The 18,874-nt window shown below is 41.8% G+C and overlaps 2 protein-coding genes and 1 non-coding gene across 4 annotated transcripts; 1 reads left to right on the top strand and 2 right to left on the bottom strand.

Moving 5' to 3' along the window:
• Window positions 1-1,238: 1,238 nt before the first annotated feature.
• RANBP1 (RAN binding protein 1) lies at window positions 1,239-10,741 on the bottom strand. The gene is made up of 6 exons (XM_058816634.1): window positions 10,683-10,741; window positions 8,949-9,085; window positions 7,813-7,970; window positions 5,998-6,126; window positions 3,998-4,063; window positions 1,239-3,145 (listed from the first exon to the last, which is right to left on the bottom strand). The coding sequence occupies exons 1-6, from the start codon at window positions 10,695-10,697 to the stop codon at window positions 3,021-3,023; spliced, it is 630 nt and encodes a 209-aa protein (XP_058672617.1). The 5' UTR covers window positions 10,698-10,741; the 3' UTR covers window positions 1,239-3,020.
• On the bottom strand, window positions 3,789-3,920 carry LOC131565922 (small nucleolar RNA SNORA77). Its single transcript, XR_009275502.1, has one exon. It is a non-coding gene; the product is annotated as a small nucleolar RNA SNORA77 (small nucleolar RNA).
• A 254-nt stretch (window positions 10,742-10,995) lies between the features above and the next one.
• Window positions 10,996-18,170, top strand: TRMT2A (tRNA methyltransferase 2 homolog A). 2 transcript variants are annotated; one of them, XR_009275498.1, is made up of 11 exons: window positions 10,996-11,840; window positions 12,532-12,640; window positions 13,118-13,299; window positions 14,515-14,629; window positions 14,887-15,002; window positions 15,559-15,670; window positions 16,138-16,260; window positions 16,553-16,628; window positions 17,121-17,300; window positions 17,418-17,514; window positions 17,842-17,919. XR_009275498.1 is itself a non-coding variant. In XM_058816992.1 (11 exons), exons 1-11 carry the CDS (start codon window positions 11,266-11,268, stop codon window positions 18,122-18,124), a joined length of 1,905 nt encoding a protein of 634 aa, XP_058672975.1. In that variant the 5' UTR covers window positions 10,996-11,265; the 3' UTR covers window positions 18,125-18,170. The 2 variants fall into 2 exon arrangements, 1 of the variants encoding a protein (XP_058672975.1); XM_058816992.1 differs by having other exon boundaries at window positions 17,121-17,237; window positions 17,842-18,170.
• The last annotated feature ends 704 nt before the right edge of the window (window positions 18,171-18,874 follow it).

The raw sequence follows: 18,874 nt of genomic DNA, 5'->3' as shown, positions 1-18,874 counted from the left end.
TGGTGAAAATAGTAGCAACAAAACCCAAAGAACTACTCAGACTCATTATTTCCCTTTACATACAGGTACTCCTTGAGCCTACTGCATCAAAATAAAGAATTTACAACATTCTCCTATCTGCATAGTGTTGAGAATAATTTTAATTTTCTGATGTTTTGGTATCACTGAGAACTTGCATTTGATACAAGCTACCTTATTATAGGGCGGGGGGGATCGGGAAGATCAACATTTAGTGTTGAAAACACAACAAATTGGGAGTGTTTGCAATCTGTGAATAACACATTTAGAAAACTTATTCCTGGAGAAAACCCCCCAACAGATTAGTGTAGTCTTCAAAATAAGTAACAAGAGATCTAGAGGGAACTAGTTTGAATTATTTTCTGTAAGTAGACTTCTTTAAGACCTGAACTTGCAAATAGATACTATTTTGATTCTTGTTAAAATGTAACAATTTTAAAGTTGAATTTATCACTCAGGAGACCTCAGACATTCATCCATTCAGCACATACACACAAAACCATTTGTACCACCAAAGACTGGATCACTAAGCCTGGCTATATAGCATCTTTCTAAACCTGAAGCAAGCAGAAAATTTGTATGAATTGCACACTTCAGCACCCAACAATGTTTTATTAGCGCTGTTGTATTTTCCTTCTTTATAAAAAATGAATGAGTTTTAAAAAATCTTTACTTGGCAGTCTACCTATAGGCAAATTAAATCATTAGAATGACTAGCCCAAACAACAAGCCTTATTTCACTGAGAACTTTAAAAATACTTACTGTTTTTTAATGTGTAGAACAGCTAAAGTGACCAGAACATTGAATGACCATCCTTTAGTTTAGAGGACTAAAACATTCTTCAGCCAAATGTTACCAGAGAAATTATTTTACTGAGTGCTCTCTCTTAACTTTGCTCTCTGAGACTGAAGACTTGCAAGGATTGTTGCAATCCAGGAACTGTAAACACAGATCAGTTAAACCTAAACAAGAATGGAAACGTCTTGAAGTCATTCAAGCATGCTGAAGAAAGAGGGGAAGAAGAAAGGGTAATAACATTAAGCAAGAGTCATCAATAACTAATATTAAGACAAATTAAACCATTCAGGTGCTGCCCTCTCCCTTTTGTGCAATGTTTGACAGTGAAATGCAACTCGCCCATTTTGCTGCCTTCATCACTTTACCCCTGCAGACTAAAAATGCATTCCCAGTAAGAGTTCTCAAAATAAAAAGCAAATCCTTTAAATGAAAATTTAAGTTTATTTTGAAACTTTTAAGTCATTTCTATCAATTTAGACACAGTTTGACATTATCAGATCATTTACAGTGATTCATGGATAAAAGATTTGGCTTTTACATTCAAATGTTAAATACTTCAAAATAGCTTTGTCTTGTTACTTCCAAACCAGAAACACTAAAGAGCATTTTATTTTGCCTTTCAACCATCTCTGTTAATTAACAGACTTTTGATATCTGCTGTAGTTGAAGGGGAACGTGCAAAACACCAAAGGAATTATTTTGTTTGAATGAAGTGAGTACCTTAATTACAGTTCCAGATTTAAGACTCATTCACTGTAGCATCAAAAGGCAGTGCTAAGACATGATTTATTTTTTAAAAATATATTTTCCTTAGGCAGACTGCAGAACCTGACTGAGTTAAAAGCCTCTTCATGAAGACAAAAAGGTCTTGCTATCCCATGTTAACATCATTCAGTCTTACAGTTCAGCAAGTTTTGTACAGTTTTCATAATTATTTTGGAAACTATTTAAAATTTCATCTCTATTCCTAACACAATCCTTGTATTAGTGTTAAACAACAAAATTCAATTTATCTACCAGACTTAATTGTGGTGATTTTATTGCTTACTATAGTTTATTTTCTTACTCTCTAGCACTAATTTGAAATTGGATAAACAAAAAACATTTGCAGGGAAGAGATTTGACCAATTTGCCTATTCTGGCAAGGAGGGTGTCCCTCAAAGCATGTGCACCATAATTAACTGTTCCAAAGTGAATTCCAGCCTGCTGCTCTCCAAGGACAGCCTCCCTAGCAAACATCTGAGAAGTTCAAAACTCCTCCAGTTTGTAAAAACACAAGCTCCAAAGCCCTGGGAAAAAAGCTTATACATTTTAGACCTCTACATTCTTGAGACTACAACAATATGCTGGCAAGGGGAATCTCTCAGGAAGGTACTCAAACAGCTCAGATTCCTTTGCACAGCCCTCAGCACAACAGGCTGCTGCAGCTGCCTTCAGTCAGCAAGCAGCACCATGGAAGATCTGGGAAAACAGCAGGAGCTTTCTGCTAAAATCAAAATTTGGGGCAGCGGGGGAAGCACAGATTTCATTTTGTAAGAAGAAAATGCTTCTCAAATCTGGCACAAGAAATTTTGTCCCCCACCTTGTTTTTCACCATGGATCTTTCACCATCACCTTTATTTTCTGATGGATCAGCAGCAGCAGTGTGCCAGGAATGCTCTTATTGCCTGATTCCAGAAGTCTGCTGGATTTCAAGAAGCACAGGCACATTCCCTGCTCAGTACACACAGCAGCAGGTGTGAAAGGTCTGTTAGATTACAATTTAGAATCCATATAAGAAACACAAATGCAATCTTAATCTTCCCTGCTGACAAAGTCTATTAACCTACTTAATCCACAGGAATGATGATATGTAGCTCAATTAAACAAGTGTATTCATAAGCCTTTACAGTATACAGAAAACTCAGTTCTGTCCCCTGATGCTGTTTTCAAGTTTGTTTTATTCATTCTTTTGGATGACTGTAAATAAGTGTTTCCACTATGGAAAATAAAGTTAGCACAGTACATTTTCATGACTGGGGAATGAATTTTTCTGAAGACACCTTCCAAAGGGCAAAAGCCTAGAAAAAACAATGTGAATGTTGAATGCAGTTCCATATAAAGTCCCTTGTAAAAATTAAAAAAATAACTAAAACAAAGAAAAAAGAAAAAAAAAATAGAGAAATAAAAAAGTAAAGGAAAAACTGCAAGGCCCAGGATGATTTTATTGCTTTTCTTCAGTTTTTTCCTTGGTCTCTTTCTTCTCAGATTCTTTGCTCTCTTCCTTTACAGAAAGCTCTTCTAGTTTTTCAGCAACTTTATCAGCACTATCATTTTTGTCTGTGCCTGCTAAAAGATTGGTTAGGAAAGGTATTACATACAAGCAGTAATGCATTGGACAAAAATAAAGATATTCTTCACTGACCACTGGAGTGACTCATTCCATTTCTTTTCCTCTGGTAATTACTTCAGATGTCAGATTTCAAGTAACACCACTCATATACATTAATCACTACACAGGGACTGAGGAATGTGTAGCATCTGGCCAGCTGTGCTGCTACCAATAAAGTATCCAGACAAACCCTTTGGTTTTTTTGTTAAGATGCCAAGAAACAAAGTCAAGTTCCCCAGTTTGAAATTGGGGCATAGGAATTCCTATGACTGGAAAACTCCAATCTAAATATCTTGAAGAATGCTGACTGCAGACCACTGGTAGTCTGTACTTAAGGAAGATAGAAATGTTTGTTTTATTTACATGGTGACATACCTCATCACAAAGGCAATTCTAAAGAGAGGTGCAATAATCTGTTAGACTCGTGAACAATCTCACACACACTAACAACTATGAAAAACATTAAGTATTATACTTGCATGATTATACATTTGCAAAATTTGGGGAAGGGGAAGGAAGAAAGAGCACTGTGGTTGCAGTGTTCACAGCTCATTTGTTTACTATAAGCCATAAATATTTCCTTGACAGCCATTCCAAAGCAGCCATGTCCCAACAGCAACTGTAACAGCCTTCCACAGGAAGGAAGGCCATCGTCACTCCTGTCAGCTCTTACTCTTGCAGACAGAAAAGCACCTGAACTGAAGGCTGCAGTTCAGCACAGAGTGAGTCTGCTGCAACACAACACTCCAGGCTACTGGAACCACTCACACAGCTCAGAAATGACACCAAGTACATTGAGAGCACCTTACCTTTCTTTGCTGTCTTGCCTACTTCATTCCTGCATTCTTCAAATTTTGCCTTGAACTTCTGTGCATCTGTTTCAGTGAAGATAAAATATTTTTTCATTACTTTTACTGCCTCACAACATTGAGTACTTCTAATCTTGAAGAAAGATACCCTAGGGGAAGATTTGTGTAAACCAAATTTGTAGGGACTTATGAAGTAATCTAGTAAATCATACAAGATGCAAAATTCTTCAATCACATCTTTGTGCAAAAGCAATTCATCTTCTTCAGCATGTCTACTAAAGCAACTTATTTTGCAAAATATTCAAAATGTAACGCCAGCAGGAGCTGTTTTGTAGTTATTGCAACTCCCAGCTGTCTGTAGCCTAAAGAAATAGGAATATGATGTCAGAGACTGCTAATACAACTATATGCAAAAGCCTGAAGATTAGCTTTGAACTGCAATCCTTGCCAGCTGTGTTACACCTTAAGACTCTTCCACAAGCTGACCATAACTGGGGGTTCTGAGCATCAGCAAAGGAAGAGAATGCCTGTTTCAACAGGAAGATAATGCCTGTGTCACCAGCACAGCATTCAGACTCTGTACCTGAGGGCTACTCCTCACTGCAAGAGCCAGCAATGCATAATCTTCATTACATTCTGGTCTAAGTCACCACTCAATTCAACAACCATTGCAAGCAGCTGGTCAAATCCCAATAATGTCTCTCTACACAAGTAATACAAGCAAAAAGGGCCTGGGCAAGGAGCTTCCTGACACCACAATGAGCAAGGCAGTACCAGCCTGGCATCCCAGGCTGGACTGGCTGACCACAGGAGGTCACTGTTGCCCACAGGAATTCTGAAGACACTTAGTAACCAGCCCAGGAAGTGTTGGTATCGATTCCTTTTCCAGCATCTCAAACAGCAGAGACACCTGAAGGACAAACCTGGGTCTGTTCACCTGACATCTGCTTAGTCAGTACTGCAAAGGGCAAACAGGAGGGAAGGACTATTCCCTCAAGACAGAACATTCAATAAGCTGAACAGCCTCTACCAGAAAGAGAAAGACTTCTTAGATATTAGCAAATAGTTGCCCCTCACTTCCTACTTGATCATGAAGCAAGCACTAAGCAGGTAGACCAGAAGGGTTTATTTGGCTAAACAAAATTACATTGGAGACTTAAGGAAAAGGGCAAGATGTACTAAGTTCTTTCCTGATGTAGTCCAATCCATCAAACTTTAAAATACTTAACCACTTTTATTATTCATTGAGTATGTAAGGAGAAAAGGAGGCTACCACACTAAACTTGTGTGGCAAACTGTAAAGCAAGAAATGCAACACTTTCATTTTGCTCCTTTAAAAAAAAAATCCAACCCAACAACAAAACAATACAACATAAACCCCCTCTGCCTCCAAACACTTCTTTGATTTAATCCTAGCTGATCCATTATTAGAGTTACTTTTCTGGTACTCACTGTAGTCACTCTAGAAAAACCCACCAACTAGTATGATGGGCCTGACTTGCACTTTTCACTGAGGGTTCCATTTAATCAAAACAAAAGATACTACATACTTCATTAAATAAAGAAAAACCAACCCAGATATTCTGCTAATGCAGATGGGCCAGAAATATCAGGTCAGGATTTCCTTGTTTCTAATGCAAAAATCTAATCTTAACTACAACTGAGAACAGGAATTACATGAAAGTAAGCTGTATGTGAGTCTCTTAACTGCCTGTAGTTTTATTCTAATTGGCACAGCACTTACATGAAATGGCTTAGGTTAAGAAAGTGCCTAGGGCAGAAAATGTACAAATATTACTGCAGACCTAATTACTGCACTGTTTGTCAACAGATAAGGTTAAGTGATGAACAGACTTCTCTCAGATAAAGAATGAATTAGCTAACCCTACCATGCAGGGGTGAGATACAGCACATCTCCAGCAATGGTTTAGAGCAGCATTTAGACAAGCAGGGTAACAGAACAGGTTACAGTCAGTGGAAGCTCAGTGGCAGGCACTCACTCTCTGCGTTTAGGAATCGGATTGCCAGAAGCTCGGGCTTGGGGCACTCGTCTGCGAAGTCAGCGTGTGTGTTCCACACCCACGCCCTGTCGCTCCCAGCATTGGGCTTCAGCTCCATTAGGGGTGTGACTGAAACAAAAGCATTCCAAGATGTACAGAGCACAACAGCAAATGTTTTCCACACCAGCCTCCATAAATCTCAGTGAAAACAGGCTGTGATGGTTACATAAAGCACTTGACACAGAATTACTTTGGGATGAATACAAGACAGTGATGTTCATATATATTTTTCCTTACATTGTCAAATAAAATTATGCAAAGCCATTACTGTTTGAGAGGATGCTGGATTCACTGCTGTTAGGAAAAAGAGTTGGATGCAATTTTTGGTTAAAACAGATGATTGTGATACTAAGAGATGCAGGCACTGAGCACAGCTCTGCAGTACAGACAAATGATTTAGAAGGAAAAGGTATCCAGACAAACAACACTCATTCTTCTTCTACCAAAATTCATTTTAAAAAGCATTTTTCCTTCCATTAGTCATCAGGTTAATTACCACTCCCATCAGTTTAAAGCTGTACTACAAGATATTACAGGTTTCTGTGGTGCTGCAAAGTGTACACATTGCCTTTTCAACCAATTTGCTCCCTCCCAGTAAATGGGGCCCTGTCCCTCCAAGACACTACAATTACCTCACCTGACTGACTGGAGAAGTTGAAATGTTACTTCCCACAGTACTTTAAGACTTTTTACATTACAGACTTGCAAAGTCTAAGCAGGGCTTTTTTCTCCTTGGGCTCTGTCTAGTTCAGGAAGAAGAGTCTACTCCCTTCCCTGCATTTTTAACATCTAGAGATCAAACTACATTTTCCTCCATTTAATGCTTTGCAAAAATGAAGAGAGTTCTTTTGTCTGACTGTGAGTCAGCATAAATTCAATAAACAAATCTATATGGAGAGCAGCTTTTCCAGGAAAAAACACCTAAACAACTTTTGACAAGAATACTATAAATTCATCAATTCTGTTTTCCTATGTGCAACATTTATATCCCTAAACAAAAGGTTTATTCCTGCTGGTTGGTGGCATTATTGAGGTTGGCATTAAGCTATTTCTTATTTCAAATTATCTAAATGTAGTTTATTTCCACAGAACACTATAGATTCCTCATATAAACATCTGAGTATCAGCAAAGCAAGCAAAGTATCACAAACTGGTCTACTTGTTGCAAGTTGTGCCGACTTTCAAGTCTGTCTTGCCCTTTAATTTTTTTTTCAATTCAAAGAGGATTCTTTTTTGAATGAGTCAGCCCAATATAACACATTCATTTCAGTTTATTTCACAAGCAGACAAAGGCAGACTCAGATTTGCTTAGCATCTCAGACTCTGTTTTCTGATGGTTAAGGATTAGTTTTGGAAATTCAGACATTTAGGTCAAAGTAGTAAATTATTACATCATGGTTTCTCTCACTCTTACAAAAGTGAGCTAGTATACATTTAATTCTTATTTTGAGCAGTATTAAGGCCTACATATTCTACACTTTATTAATCATTAAAATAAAGTACACACACACACACACACTGGAAGCAACCACATAATGCCTGTCTATCACAGTTAAATTTTGAAGTGACTTTTGTTAGTCTTACAGCACTATCAGACTCTTAAAGAAAAAACCTCCAGCTTCCTTCCATTAATAAAAATAACCCCTCATGGTTTTTGATGCCTGAAGCCTTGTATGAAGAGCAAGAAACAACCATACTTCAATTCCACAAGCTTATTTTTTAAATCAAGAATAATTATAGAAATGTATAACATACTGTAATGGTTTGCACAGATTTTTAGGGTTTTATCCCTCCTCATGAGGAGACGAATGGTTCCCTTCTCCTTGTGCTTGAGGAGTTTCACATCACCAGTTCCCCGCTCTTTCCACTCTGGAAGGTCATTCTCTGATGCAAACCTGAAGAGCTTCGCTCGCCTGGGAGAACAGAAAATGTAATTAGTCTGCAGGTATTAAAATATCACACCTAACCAAAGAGCACAGCTCTTCCTAAAAGTCACACACAAGAAGGAAACAATTCCTTAATAAGATCCCCTGTTCTGCTTCAATATACACATTCAGAAACTGATGTGATGAATTAAAACCTAACAATAAAATATTAGGAATTATATATTAATTGTACTAAAATTCAACAGGTTCTGGACACTCTTAGGGGATGATAAACATATTTGGTGTAGGCAAACTTTTAATCTCAGGTAACTAACTAACAGGTTTTTCCATAGCCAGAGTTCACCACACTACCTGTCAGAAACTGACCATCACTTCAGTTATTATCAGAACCCATACAAGGAGAACTGAAATCTCTCTTCCAGATGTGGAAAACCATTCTGTGATTAAGCAAGCAAAAGCATAATTTTTAAAATCTATTTCAAGCCAGCACATCAGGGATCAAATTCAAAATCCTTAAGCCCTAAGAGTACATTTTTCTTCAGGCAGATCAAGCCATCCTGATTTGACAATAAGCACAATCTAAGGATAAACTGTGTTGAAGACAACAGACAGGAACTGCCACAAATGCCCCAATACTGCAGCTGTTGCTTTTATTATTTCAGCATGTTGTACATCACCCTTTACCCAGGGATGCATGGCAGCAACACCACATACATCTCATTTCCTTCCTCCCAAGACACTTCTTTCACATTCTGGGATCACAATTTCAATAGTTTTCAAGTTGTTGTCTTCTTTCATGCAAACAATGCTAAAGCCAGATTCACATTATCAGCTCTCTTCTGTGGTTCCAGACTTCATTTTCTTGGGGCAACATCAATGACCCCCCCACTCAATCTCTGCCATCACATGCAGACCAACCAAGGCAGCCTTCACACAGAGATTGCTGCAAGTTCTGCAGTTTTTGAACATGAACATGCAGATAATAGTGAAAAGTATTCTACTCACATCTTAAAGAGCTCTTCCTCATCCTCCTCCAGAGTTTTTATTTCTTGCTCTGGAAGGGAAACTATGGGCTCAAACTGAGGATCATGGTTAGAGTCATCTGCATTCTCAGCAGAAGTATCATGATCCTCGTGTGCCTCCTGAGGAGAAAAAAAGAAAACACAAACTTGCTATGTACCCCAACCATGAAGTACTCACATCTGTGTTTAAAACTTTTCAGCAAATAGATCTTAATAACTGTAATATCCCATAAAATAATTATGATTGTACCTGAAAACAAATTACTTCCAAGTCAACATACAGGCACACTAAGAAACAAAAAGGTGCTCATGCAGTGCTGGGTGTTTTAATCCTACCACTCATGAATTGTGCAGAGGCTTGGCCTTGGATTAATAGCTCTGGTTATGGAAAAAAATTTCATCAACAGTTTTTCCTATGTAATGTGTTTTATGCTACTAACACCCTACTATTTCTGAGTGCCTAATGACCCACTGTTAATGGGAAAATTAGAAAAAAACCCCACACAACATCCACCTAACCCAGCTTAAGGGACATATTGCGTCCCGAGTTCACCATTCTGTCTTATGTATTAGAATCACCCACAGTCAACACAAACAAAGATTCTTTGAGGCACAGCTGTAATAGCCAGAAAGTAATTCAGGTTTCTTGCTTTTAGACTCCTCAAGGAACTTTAGGTTACAGATAAATAGCCAAAATAATCCTTCCTATTTAAGTTGCTTAGGAATCTGTCAGAGCATTCATTAGGCCTAAGAATGGTTTTTTACTACCGTGATTAGCAGGTAAACGATAAACATCTCTAGTACTTCATACATATGGACTGCTAAGAAGCACTCAGAACACAAGCCTGGGAGGGAGATTCATATGCAAGTTTAACAAAGCCACAGAACAGCTATCTCAGGTCTAGGGAAATGATTTGTGTTTGGGGATTTTTGGTGTTGCTGAAGCAACGGAAAGGAAAATCAGTCTTCACATACAAGAGAAAAAAGAGGGGGCCAAGGGAAACTTAAGTAGAAAATTGTGCAAAATAAAATCTAGTTGTGTCAACAACGTCACACAAGTTATCGCCCATATTACATCCCCAGCGTTCCAGCAAAAAAAGCGAGAAAGGAATTACGTCACATCTGTTTCAAAAAAAAAAAGGAAATGTTAGCCAAACTTTTATACATTGTATCCATGTGTGCAAGTAGCACATCCCGCATGGTCATTCATCACGCCTTCTGCGCCTGAGCAATAATCACACAGACCATGAGAAAAGCACAGTCGCAGCAGGCACAGAGAACGCGATCCCGTTATCCCGACACGATCCCGCCCTGCCGCCACAGAAGCACGTGAGCAACTGGTGCGGCACGAGGGGGCCGGCCCGGGCCCGGGGAGGGGCGGAAAGAGGGGGAGAAGAAAGGAGGGAAAGGAGAAGGACTACCCGAAAGATCCCGGCTCGCCCGGGCTCCCTCGTGCCGCGGAACGGCCAAGGCGGGTGCAGGGCCCGGCCCGAGCGGCCACGCGTGCCCGGAGCGGCCGCAAAGCCCAGGCCCGGCGGGCGCGGCCGCTCCAGCCCCCAGCGAGGCCCAGCGTCCGTCCCCCCCCGGGCCCTGCCCGACCTCGGCTCCCCCCGCCCGGGCCCCACCTGTCTCCGTTACTCTCCCACCCCGGCCCTCGGTGCCGCCCTCGCCCCCGCGCCGTTCTCGGCCCGGCCGCCGGCCCGCGGCCGCCCCTCACCGCCGTGTCCGCCATGGGCCCGCTCGCCGCGCTCCGCTCGCCGCTTCCTGCCGCGCGCCCCGCCCGCCTTTACCTCATTCCCGCAGCCCGCGCCGCGCCGCCGCAAGGCCCGATGGGAAACGCCCGCTCCCCCTCAGCCCCGCCCCCGGCGCGGGCAGAGCGCCGCCCGCCCCGGCCCCGTCACACCGATCCCCCCGTGGGTCCTCGGAACCGCTCCCGATACCGGCCCTGTCACCGACCCGCGGTACCGACCGCCGGCGCGGCCCCTCCACCCCCGAGAAGCGTTTTTGTTGTTCCGTTTCCCAGACGCTTTTCCCATCACCCCCCGCGCCATGGCGGCGACCGCCCGCGTCCCGGCCCAAGATGGCGGCCGCGTGAGGGAAGGGGTGATGTGTGAGCTGCTCTTTTTGGTGTGTTTAAGGGCCGCGGGTGCTTTCGGGCGCGAGGAGCGGTAGCGCTGAGGGGCAGCGCTTAAAAAACAACCAGATCGTTCCTTTGCCGTCATTCTCATCGCAGCGTCCCGTCCGTGAGGGTACGACCCCGCCCCGGGAGGTGCGCGGGGTGGCTGAGGGGTGGCGGGACCATGGCGGAGGAAGGCGAGCGCTGCGACCGCGACCCGGCTCCTGTGGCGGAGGCTGGAGATGGGACAGAGCCGGACAGCCAGGCCGGGGAAGACCCCGCGGAGGGCCCCGACGTGTACAGATACATTAAGGGAGACTTGTTCACCTCCGAGATTTATAAAGTAGAGATACAGAACTTGCCCAAATACATCGGGTTTAACGATGTGAAAAAGTTCCTTGCCAAGTACGGGCTCAACCCTCACAAGATAAAACTCTTCGGGAAGCAGACGTTCGCCTTCGTGACGTTCAAGAGCGAGGAGGAGCGGGACAAGGCCATGCGGGTGCTGCACGGCGCGCTCTGGAAGAGCCGCCACCTCAGCGTGCGCCTGGCCAAGCCCAAGGCCGACCCCATCGCCAAGAAGAGGAAGCAAGAGGAGGGTTCGGAGCAGGGAGAGGCGAAGCGTCCGGCTCCCTGCGGAGAGGAGCCCCTGAGCAAGCGGATCGCGGACGTGGTGACCCCGCTGTGGAACGTGCCCTACGAGGCGCAGCTGGCCCAGAAGAAGCAGGAGTGCGAACAAGTGCTGCAGAAGCTGACAAAGTAATTCCTGTTTGTAACGTAATGTGTACAAGACTTGGCCTTGTGATGGGATATAGCTAAATTCACACCAATTGATACCTCTAAACTGAAGTGAGTTAGAGGTAGGTCAAAACTGTCAAAGTAATTAAAACATAATCTGCGATGCTACAGCTTAAAAGCTGTTCCATCTGACAAAACTTGCTATTGATGTTCTTGGTCCCCTTCAAAAAATTGCTTAGTGAAGGGAAATTGGTTTTAAAGTCTGTTGTTCCATAAGCAGAAGGATGTTTGTGCCCGTAAAAAAATGGCATTGTCACACGGTGTAGAGAGAATCGGTCTGTAGAGATGGCAAATTACTACTAGGTTTTTCTCTTTTAAAATCCCCTCAAAATTTTATGCCTGGTCTTTGAAGATCAAAGTATCACTTCTGTCTCTTGCTGTCGACAAAACTGGCATTAATTATCATGCATGGTACGTTGATAAATCCAGTACATAACCATAATGTAACCAGTACATTTAACCCTTACTTTTTCAGGTTACAGCTCTTACCAAGTTGGAGAGAGTTTGCTTGTTAAAAAAACCTGGAAGAAACACTCTTCCATGTGATAATGTGGTTCTTTTTTGTGTCCTTTACAGAAAAGAAGTATTGTGCAACTCGACCTCAATATTTCTAAATGTGTGCTTTACATTTTTTTGTTTCTAATTGCGGCAGGGAAATAGGAAATAACAACAGAGCTTTATTACCCTGGTTGTTCCTGCAGAAGCAGAAGTTTAATAAATTATGTTGCCCAGTGGAGGGAGTGAAAGCATCACCCTTGCAGGTAATGTAATCTCAGGTAAAGTGTGGAACAGGGTTAATGAGCTGAGGGTTATGTTCATTCATTATTTGGTTTTGAGAAGACACTGGACAAACTGAGTATTTGACTTAGTCTTGTAATAAATTATGAATTTTTGTTGTATTTTGTGTAAATACTGTGTGGAAATATTAACAGGAAGCAGGGAAATTGATAACTGGGTATATAACTTTAAAATGAATATGCTGTCTTTGCAAGCCTCTGTTGTAAGCTAATGCATTCCTCAACAGAGGCAATGTTTTGCTTCTTAAATAACAAGATTTACAAATACCTTTTCTTTATTAGTTCACACACATCAAAATCCATCAGTATTGTCCATATGAGCTCAATGTCCTGTGTCCATTTCCAAATGCATTTAACCACATGGGATTTTTTCCAGGAGCAACTTGGCATGTACAAATAAATGCTGTGTAAATATCTTACATAACTTTATTTTAAATCTAGACTGAATATCGCAACAAATGTGAGTTCTTGATTGGGATTGGTGTAAATCAAGAAGACAAAACTGTGGGTTGTCGTCTTGGCAAATATAAGGGTGGTACATGTGCTGTAGTGGAGCCATTTGATACTATTCACATTCCTGCTATTGCCAAAAAAGTAGTAAAAGCTTTCCAAGACTACATAAGGTGAGCATAAGTAAAATGAGTTATCCATAAAGGTTTTGATATCTTAATCAAAAATATTTATAAATTTAATTTGTGTTTGTTCTGAGCTTTGAGATCTAAGATGTACCAGTCTCACATTTTAGCAATTCTTTGTTTCTGCCTTGTGCCTGCATCATGGGGACTATTGCCCTTGCTCCTGCTCACTGCTCAGAGCTGGGGTCAGGTACCAGCTGAACCCAGCTTCACTGCAAGCAAGGGGATGTGTAAGTCTGCAGTGAAAGTGGGTGTTAACTGCAGTAAAAGTGTGTGTTACTGCACTAAAAGTGTGTGTTACTGCACTAAAAGTGTGTGTTAACTGCAGTAAAAGTGTGTGTTACTGCACTAAAAGTGTGTGTTAACTGCAGTAAAAGTGTGTGTTACTGCACTAAAAGTGTGTGTTAACTGCAGTAAAAGTGTGTGTTACTGCACTAAAAGTGTGTGTTAACTGCAGTAAAAGTGTGTGTTACTGCACTAAAAGTGTGTGTTACTGCACTAAAAGTGTGTGTTACTGCACTAAAAGTGTGTGTTAACTGCAGTAAAAGTGTGTGTTACTGCACTAAAAGTGTGTGTTACTGCACTAAAAGTGTGTGTTACTGCACTAAAAGTGTGTGTTACTCAGGAGCTTCTTCCACTAACTGTAAAGAAGCACTCATAAAAACACTTCTGGAAGGGAGGAATTAATTAACCAAGGTCCATTGTTTTCTGGGATGAGAATCATCATCCTACAGAAAGGAATAACCCAAAAGCTGCACATTTAAATAAGAGTACTTTTTTAGAAAAAAGGATGCATTCTCTAAAAAGCAGTTAAATGCACAAAAATGGAACCTCAGAAGAATCGTGAAGATGGAAGATTTGAACTTGGTGTGAAGCAGAGAAGCTAATGAAAGCATTCTAAAAAGTTATGTCATTCTCTGAATGCAGTGAGAAGCTGCCTCTTGTCTCTGTAATTTTGCATGGGTTAAAATGGGCAAGAGGATTGTGTGAAGGAGGGACAGGTTATTTTGCTTTAGGAGCTACTGTCCATCAGTCTTTCTTAGTTGGAAGCAATTTCTTGTTTGACAAATGAATGTACCCTCTTTTTGTACTCAGCATTTTTTCCATCACTTCTTTTGATTCAATGAATTATTCAATGAACTGTTTAATGTTAGACAAAGAAAGAATTCTCAGTGTGAGTGACCGAGCTCATGCCCTTTGCAGGTGCACTCCTTACTCGGTGTACAGCCCCGAAACCTACGAGGGGCACTGGAAGCAGCTCACGGTGCGCACCAGCCGCCACGGCCACATCATGGCCATTGCTTACTTCAACCCTCAGGTACTGCACTTGATGGGTAATGGGCAGCCCAGGCTCAGCTTTAGAACTGCTTAAACTGGATTTTATGAATTGTGCATGCAAAACTGAAATAGAAGAATTACTTGGTGTGGTTTAACTTGCTAAGTTGCTCTAATTCTGTTTAGACTAATCTGATACATGGAAATGAACAAGTAGTATTCTTATGTAAAGCATACACTAAATTATATCTTGAAGTCACTAAAATGATTATTCTCCCTTCTTTCACATGAAAACTTTAGAAATTGAGTAAAGAAGAGCTAGCTGACCTGAAAATCTCTCTGGCAAAATACTTCACAGAAGGGATGGGAAAGAGCAGTGGTGTTACTTCCCTGTACTTTGTGGAGGAAGGACAGAGGTGAGCGGGTTGACTTTGCTTTGGGGGATTTTGGTGGTGGCTGGATTTTTGGTGTTTGCAAATTTTATAGCATTGTTTATCTACTTCATAGAAGTAGCAGCAGTTGTTACTAATTTGTTTTAAGTTACTCACCTTTGCCACAAGAGACTCCTGAAATCTCCCATTCTCTGAGTAAAGGCAGCAAGAGTTTCAGTGGGTGAACCCACTGGCCATTGTTGCCTGTCAAGCTATAGAAGTGTTTACTGCAGTAGATGAATGTTTGTTATCAAGTAACTTCTTCCCTATTTATGTGAATTTTTCAATCTCCCATACTCCATGGAGGACAAGGCTCACACATAATCGTCTAGAGATGGTGGAGGTCCTTGCACACTCTGAGACATTAATGGCCAAGGAGAGTCTCCAAGAGCAGATGATAAATGGCACTGCTTAGGGTGTAGCACTGCAGGTTTTAGGATGATTACAGCTTTGGTAAAGATTGTAGCAAACATGTTTGTCTTCTTTTTTCTGGTTTTGATTCCCACTCTATTTTGTCTCCCCATTCCTCCCCTACCCCCAGGAAATCTCCCAATCTAGAAGATTTGCCTTTGGAGCATGTGGCTGGTGATAAGTACATATATGAAGAACTCCTTGGCCTAAAATTTAGAATTTCTCCTCATGCATTTTTTCAAGTAAGGATGATGTGAAGCTGTTCATTTAACTGGATCTGCATGAATGCTCTGGAGCTTGACTAATGCTGTGGAACAAGATGTTTCATACCTAGAAATTTAACCTTTTATATACTTGGTGTGATTAAATAGCAGTGTTATGTTTGGCTGTAAAAGCACTGAATGACTGTAAGCTTGATGGGAGCACCTTGAAGACAACTTTTTGTATTTACTTGTTCATTATATTTTCCTTCTGTTTCATGGCAGCCTTTTGTAACTCTAAACATGTAGTAATACAGTTCAAGAATCTTGTATAACTAATCTCTGTTTGCTTTTCCAAAACTTATTTCTGCCCTTTCAACACTTTAGAATGTGTTTTTAACTTATAATGATTTGTTTATTAGAAACAAGGAAACGTGCTTTACTGAGACTCATTAAAACACATTTACTGTTTATGAAGAAGTAGATCTATTGGAACCTTAATTTCCCAGGTGAACACCCAAGCTGCAGAAGTGTTGTACACTGCCATTGGCGAGTGGGCACAGCTGAGCCAGGAGAGCACCGTGCTGGACATCTGCTGTGGGACAGGAACCATTGGGATTTCTTTAGCAAAGGTTGGCAATTTCTCTTCCTGGATAGAAGTTACTTTTTACTCGTTTTTTAACTACGGCTAGAAGGGAAGAAAATACCTAATGTATGTGAAATGCAACAGCTTACATCTCAATTTTTTGAATTAATTTGTAGTTGAGCTGCCTGCAGCTGCTTTACCACATCCTTATGAAAGCTCAACCTTATGTTGAGCAGGCTGGGTAGGAGTTAAAGTCCCTGTTAATTGCTGATGTTATGAAAAATGGTTAAATTCACACATACAGACCACAGAGGGAACTTTTTCCTTTGCTTCTGCAGAGAGTGAAGAAGGTCATTGGAATTGAGCTCTGTCAGGAAGCTGTGCAGGATGCCAAAGCAAATGCCCAGATTAATGGTGAGTGACCTGAAATGCTGAAGCCTTTGTTTGGTAAGGAGTAGGTGCAGCCAGTTCTTTACCTTATCTAAGCAGCCTGGAATTACATGTTGTTGATAGTGATCTTGTCCCGTTTAAACACTTAATCACTCTTGAAAACAAACACCTTGTTAGCCCATGAGACCAATTTTCCAGTTGAACAGCTTTTTTTTTAAAATTGAAAAGTAAAACATTAATTTCAGTGTAAAAATGAGATGAAACCACAGCTACCCTCCTAAAGAAAACATTAACATAGCTGGTATTTGTGGGCTTTTGCTTTAGTCCAGACAGTGGAAGATGCTCAAATTACTGTTGTTTGAATGGTCCGAAGTTAACAGTGATTGTTTAAATTACACTGGGTAGACAAAACAATTTGGAGTTTCTGAGGCATCAAAACTTAATATCCAAGGTAAAGAACTGAACCCTGCTTTGACTAGACAAGTACACTGATAACATCTTTGCTTTTTCTTACAGAACTGAGTAATATTGAATTTTACTGTGGGAAGGCAGAAGATATTGTTCCTTCCCTGATGAACGTTTTAGCTCCTCAGAACCTGATCACGATTGTAGATCCACCACGGGCAGGGCTGCGTAAGTTCACAGGGGTTTAAGGCAAAGAAAACACCATTGGGATAAATTCAATGGAAGCTTCAGGTATAGCTTGGAGCAACATTGCAGTTTTGTTCACGCTGTTCATAACCTGGCATTTTTCTGTGGGGCTCTTGCTGCACACAGAACCAGTAAACAGCTGTTGTGGTTTTGATCATCTAGATTCCAAGGTAATTCTTGCCCTGAGAAGAGCTGAACATCTAAAGAAGCTCATCTATGTCTCCTGCAATCCCAGAGCTGCAATGAATAACTTTGTGGAGTGAGTGTTTCTTGCATTGAATTGACTTACTAAATGTGGTAAGAAGAAAACAATGTTTTTGGGGAAGGGGTACCATTGCTAGATTTTTAGTTGCAAGCCATGTTCCTTGAGGCTCACCTTTCACCAGACACAGCTGGGAGCTGCAGCAGCTGGCAATGGCACTGCCCAATACACAAGTCATAATGGAAATACTGGTGGTAGTGAATAAGCCTAGCATGGAATTGAGGCTCAGGGAAGGAAAACCTCTCAGAGAAGAGCAGCAGGGATGAGCAGTGCACTAAAATATTAATTCATTTCTCCCTGCTCTTGTTTCCCTTCCCCATCAAGCCTGTGCCGGGCCCCTTCCAACAGGGTGAAAGGAGCCTCGTTCCGGCCCGTGCGAGCCATGGCTGTGGATCTGTTCCCTCAGACCAGGCACTGTGAGCTGCTGATCTTCTTTGAGAGGGTGGAATACGCCAATGGCAGCTCTGCAGCAGCAGCACCTGCTGCCAGTGAGACCCCAGCAGCAGCCTGTGGCACCAAGGGCATGGATGGCACCAGCCCAGCCAGCGAGGGGAGCCAGGCAGCTGCTGGCCATGGGGACTGCAGTCCAAGAGAGGGCTCACCGTAACGCCTCAGAGACTTCATAGAAACTACTTTTGCTTTTTAACTGCATCAGTAACGTAACTTCTGTAACATGCAGGTAATAAATCTCTGTACAACAGAGTAATTGCAAGGCTTCCAACTTATTTCATCATCATCGACTCTCAGAAGGGTTTGTGTTGAAAGGGACCTTAATGATTATCTGATAACCACCCCTTTGCCATGAGCAGGGACACCTTCCACTCAGCCAGGCTGCTCAGAGCCCCATCCGGCCTGGTCTTGAACGCTTCCAGGGACAGGATGTTACACCATACAATTAGCCCAAATCCTGCTTTTCCCTTCCTGCCTAGATACATACATACATTTATATAAAGACACCCCCAATTCCCAGAGCAGGTCATCTTGCTTACAGGGACCTGGACCTACCTGTCAGTACTTCATCATGCTCTGACCCCTGTCAAAACTGTGCTGTGTTTTTTCAGTATGCAAGTTAAGATTAACCTTTTCAAAAATAATTTACTTGCTAAATATGAGGAAGTTACAAACTCAGTCTAATAAAAATGCTACACTTGCCACAACTGAAGTCAGTCTTGCTCTCAGACTGTAGCAAGACAAAGGCTGCAGGTTTCCTACAGCATACTGCTAAAGCTGAGAGGACTTTGCTCAAGGCAGGTCCTCACCACTGAAATCTGACAGCCAGAACTGAACTGTGCCAACAGCAGCACCTTACCCTGCACTGCCAGTGCAGCTGAGCTCGAGCAGATGCTCCAGTCAGCAC

Source organism: Ammospiza caudacuta, chromosome 18 (assembly GCF_027887145.1).
Source record: "Ammospiza caudacuta isolate bAmmCau1 chromosome 18, bAmmCau1.pri, whole genome shotgun sequence".
NCBI lineage: Eukaryota > Metazoa > Chordata > Aves > Passeriformes > Passerellidae > Ammospiza > Ammospiza caudacuta.
The sequence above is the reverse complement of the archived record's forward strand: the minus strand, read 5'-3'. Positions and strand labels throughout refer to the sequence as shown.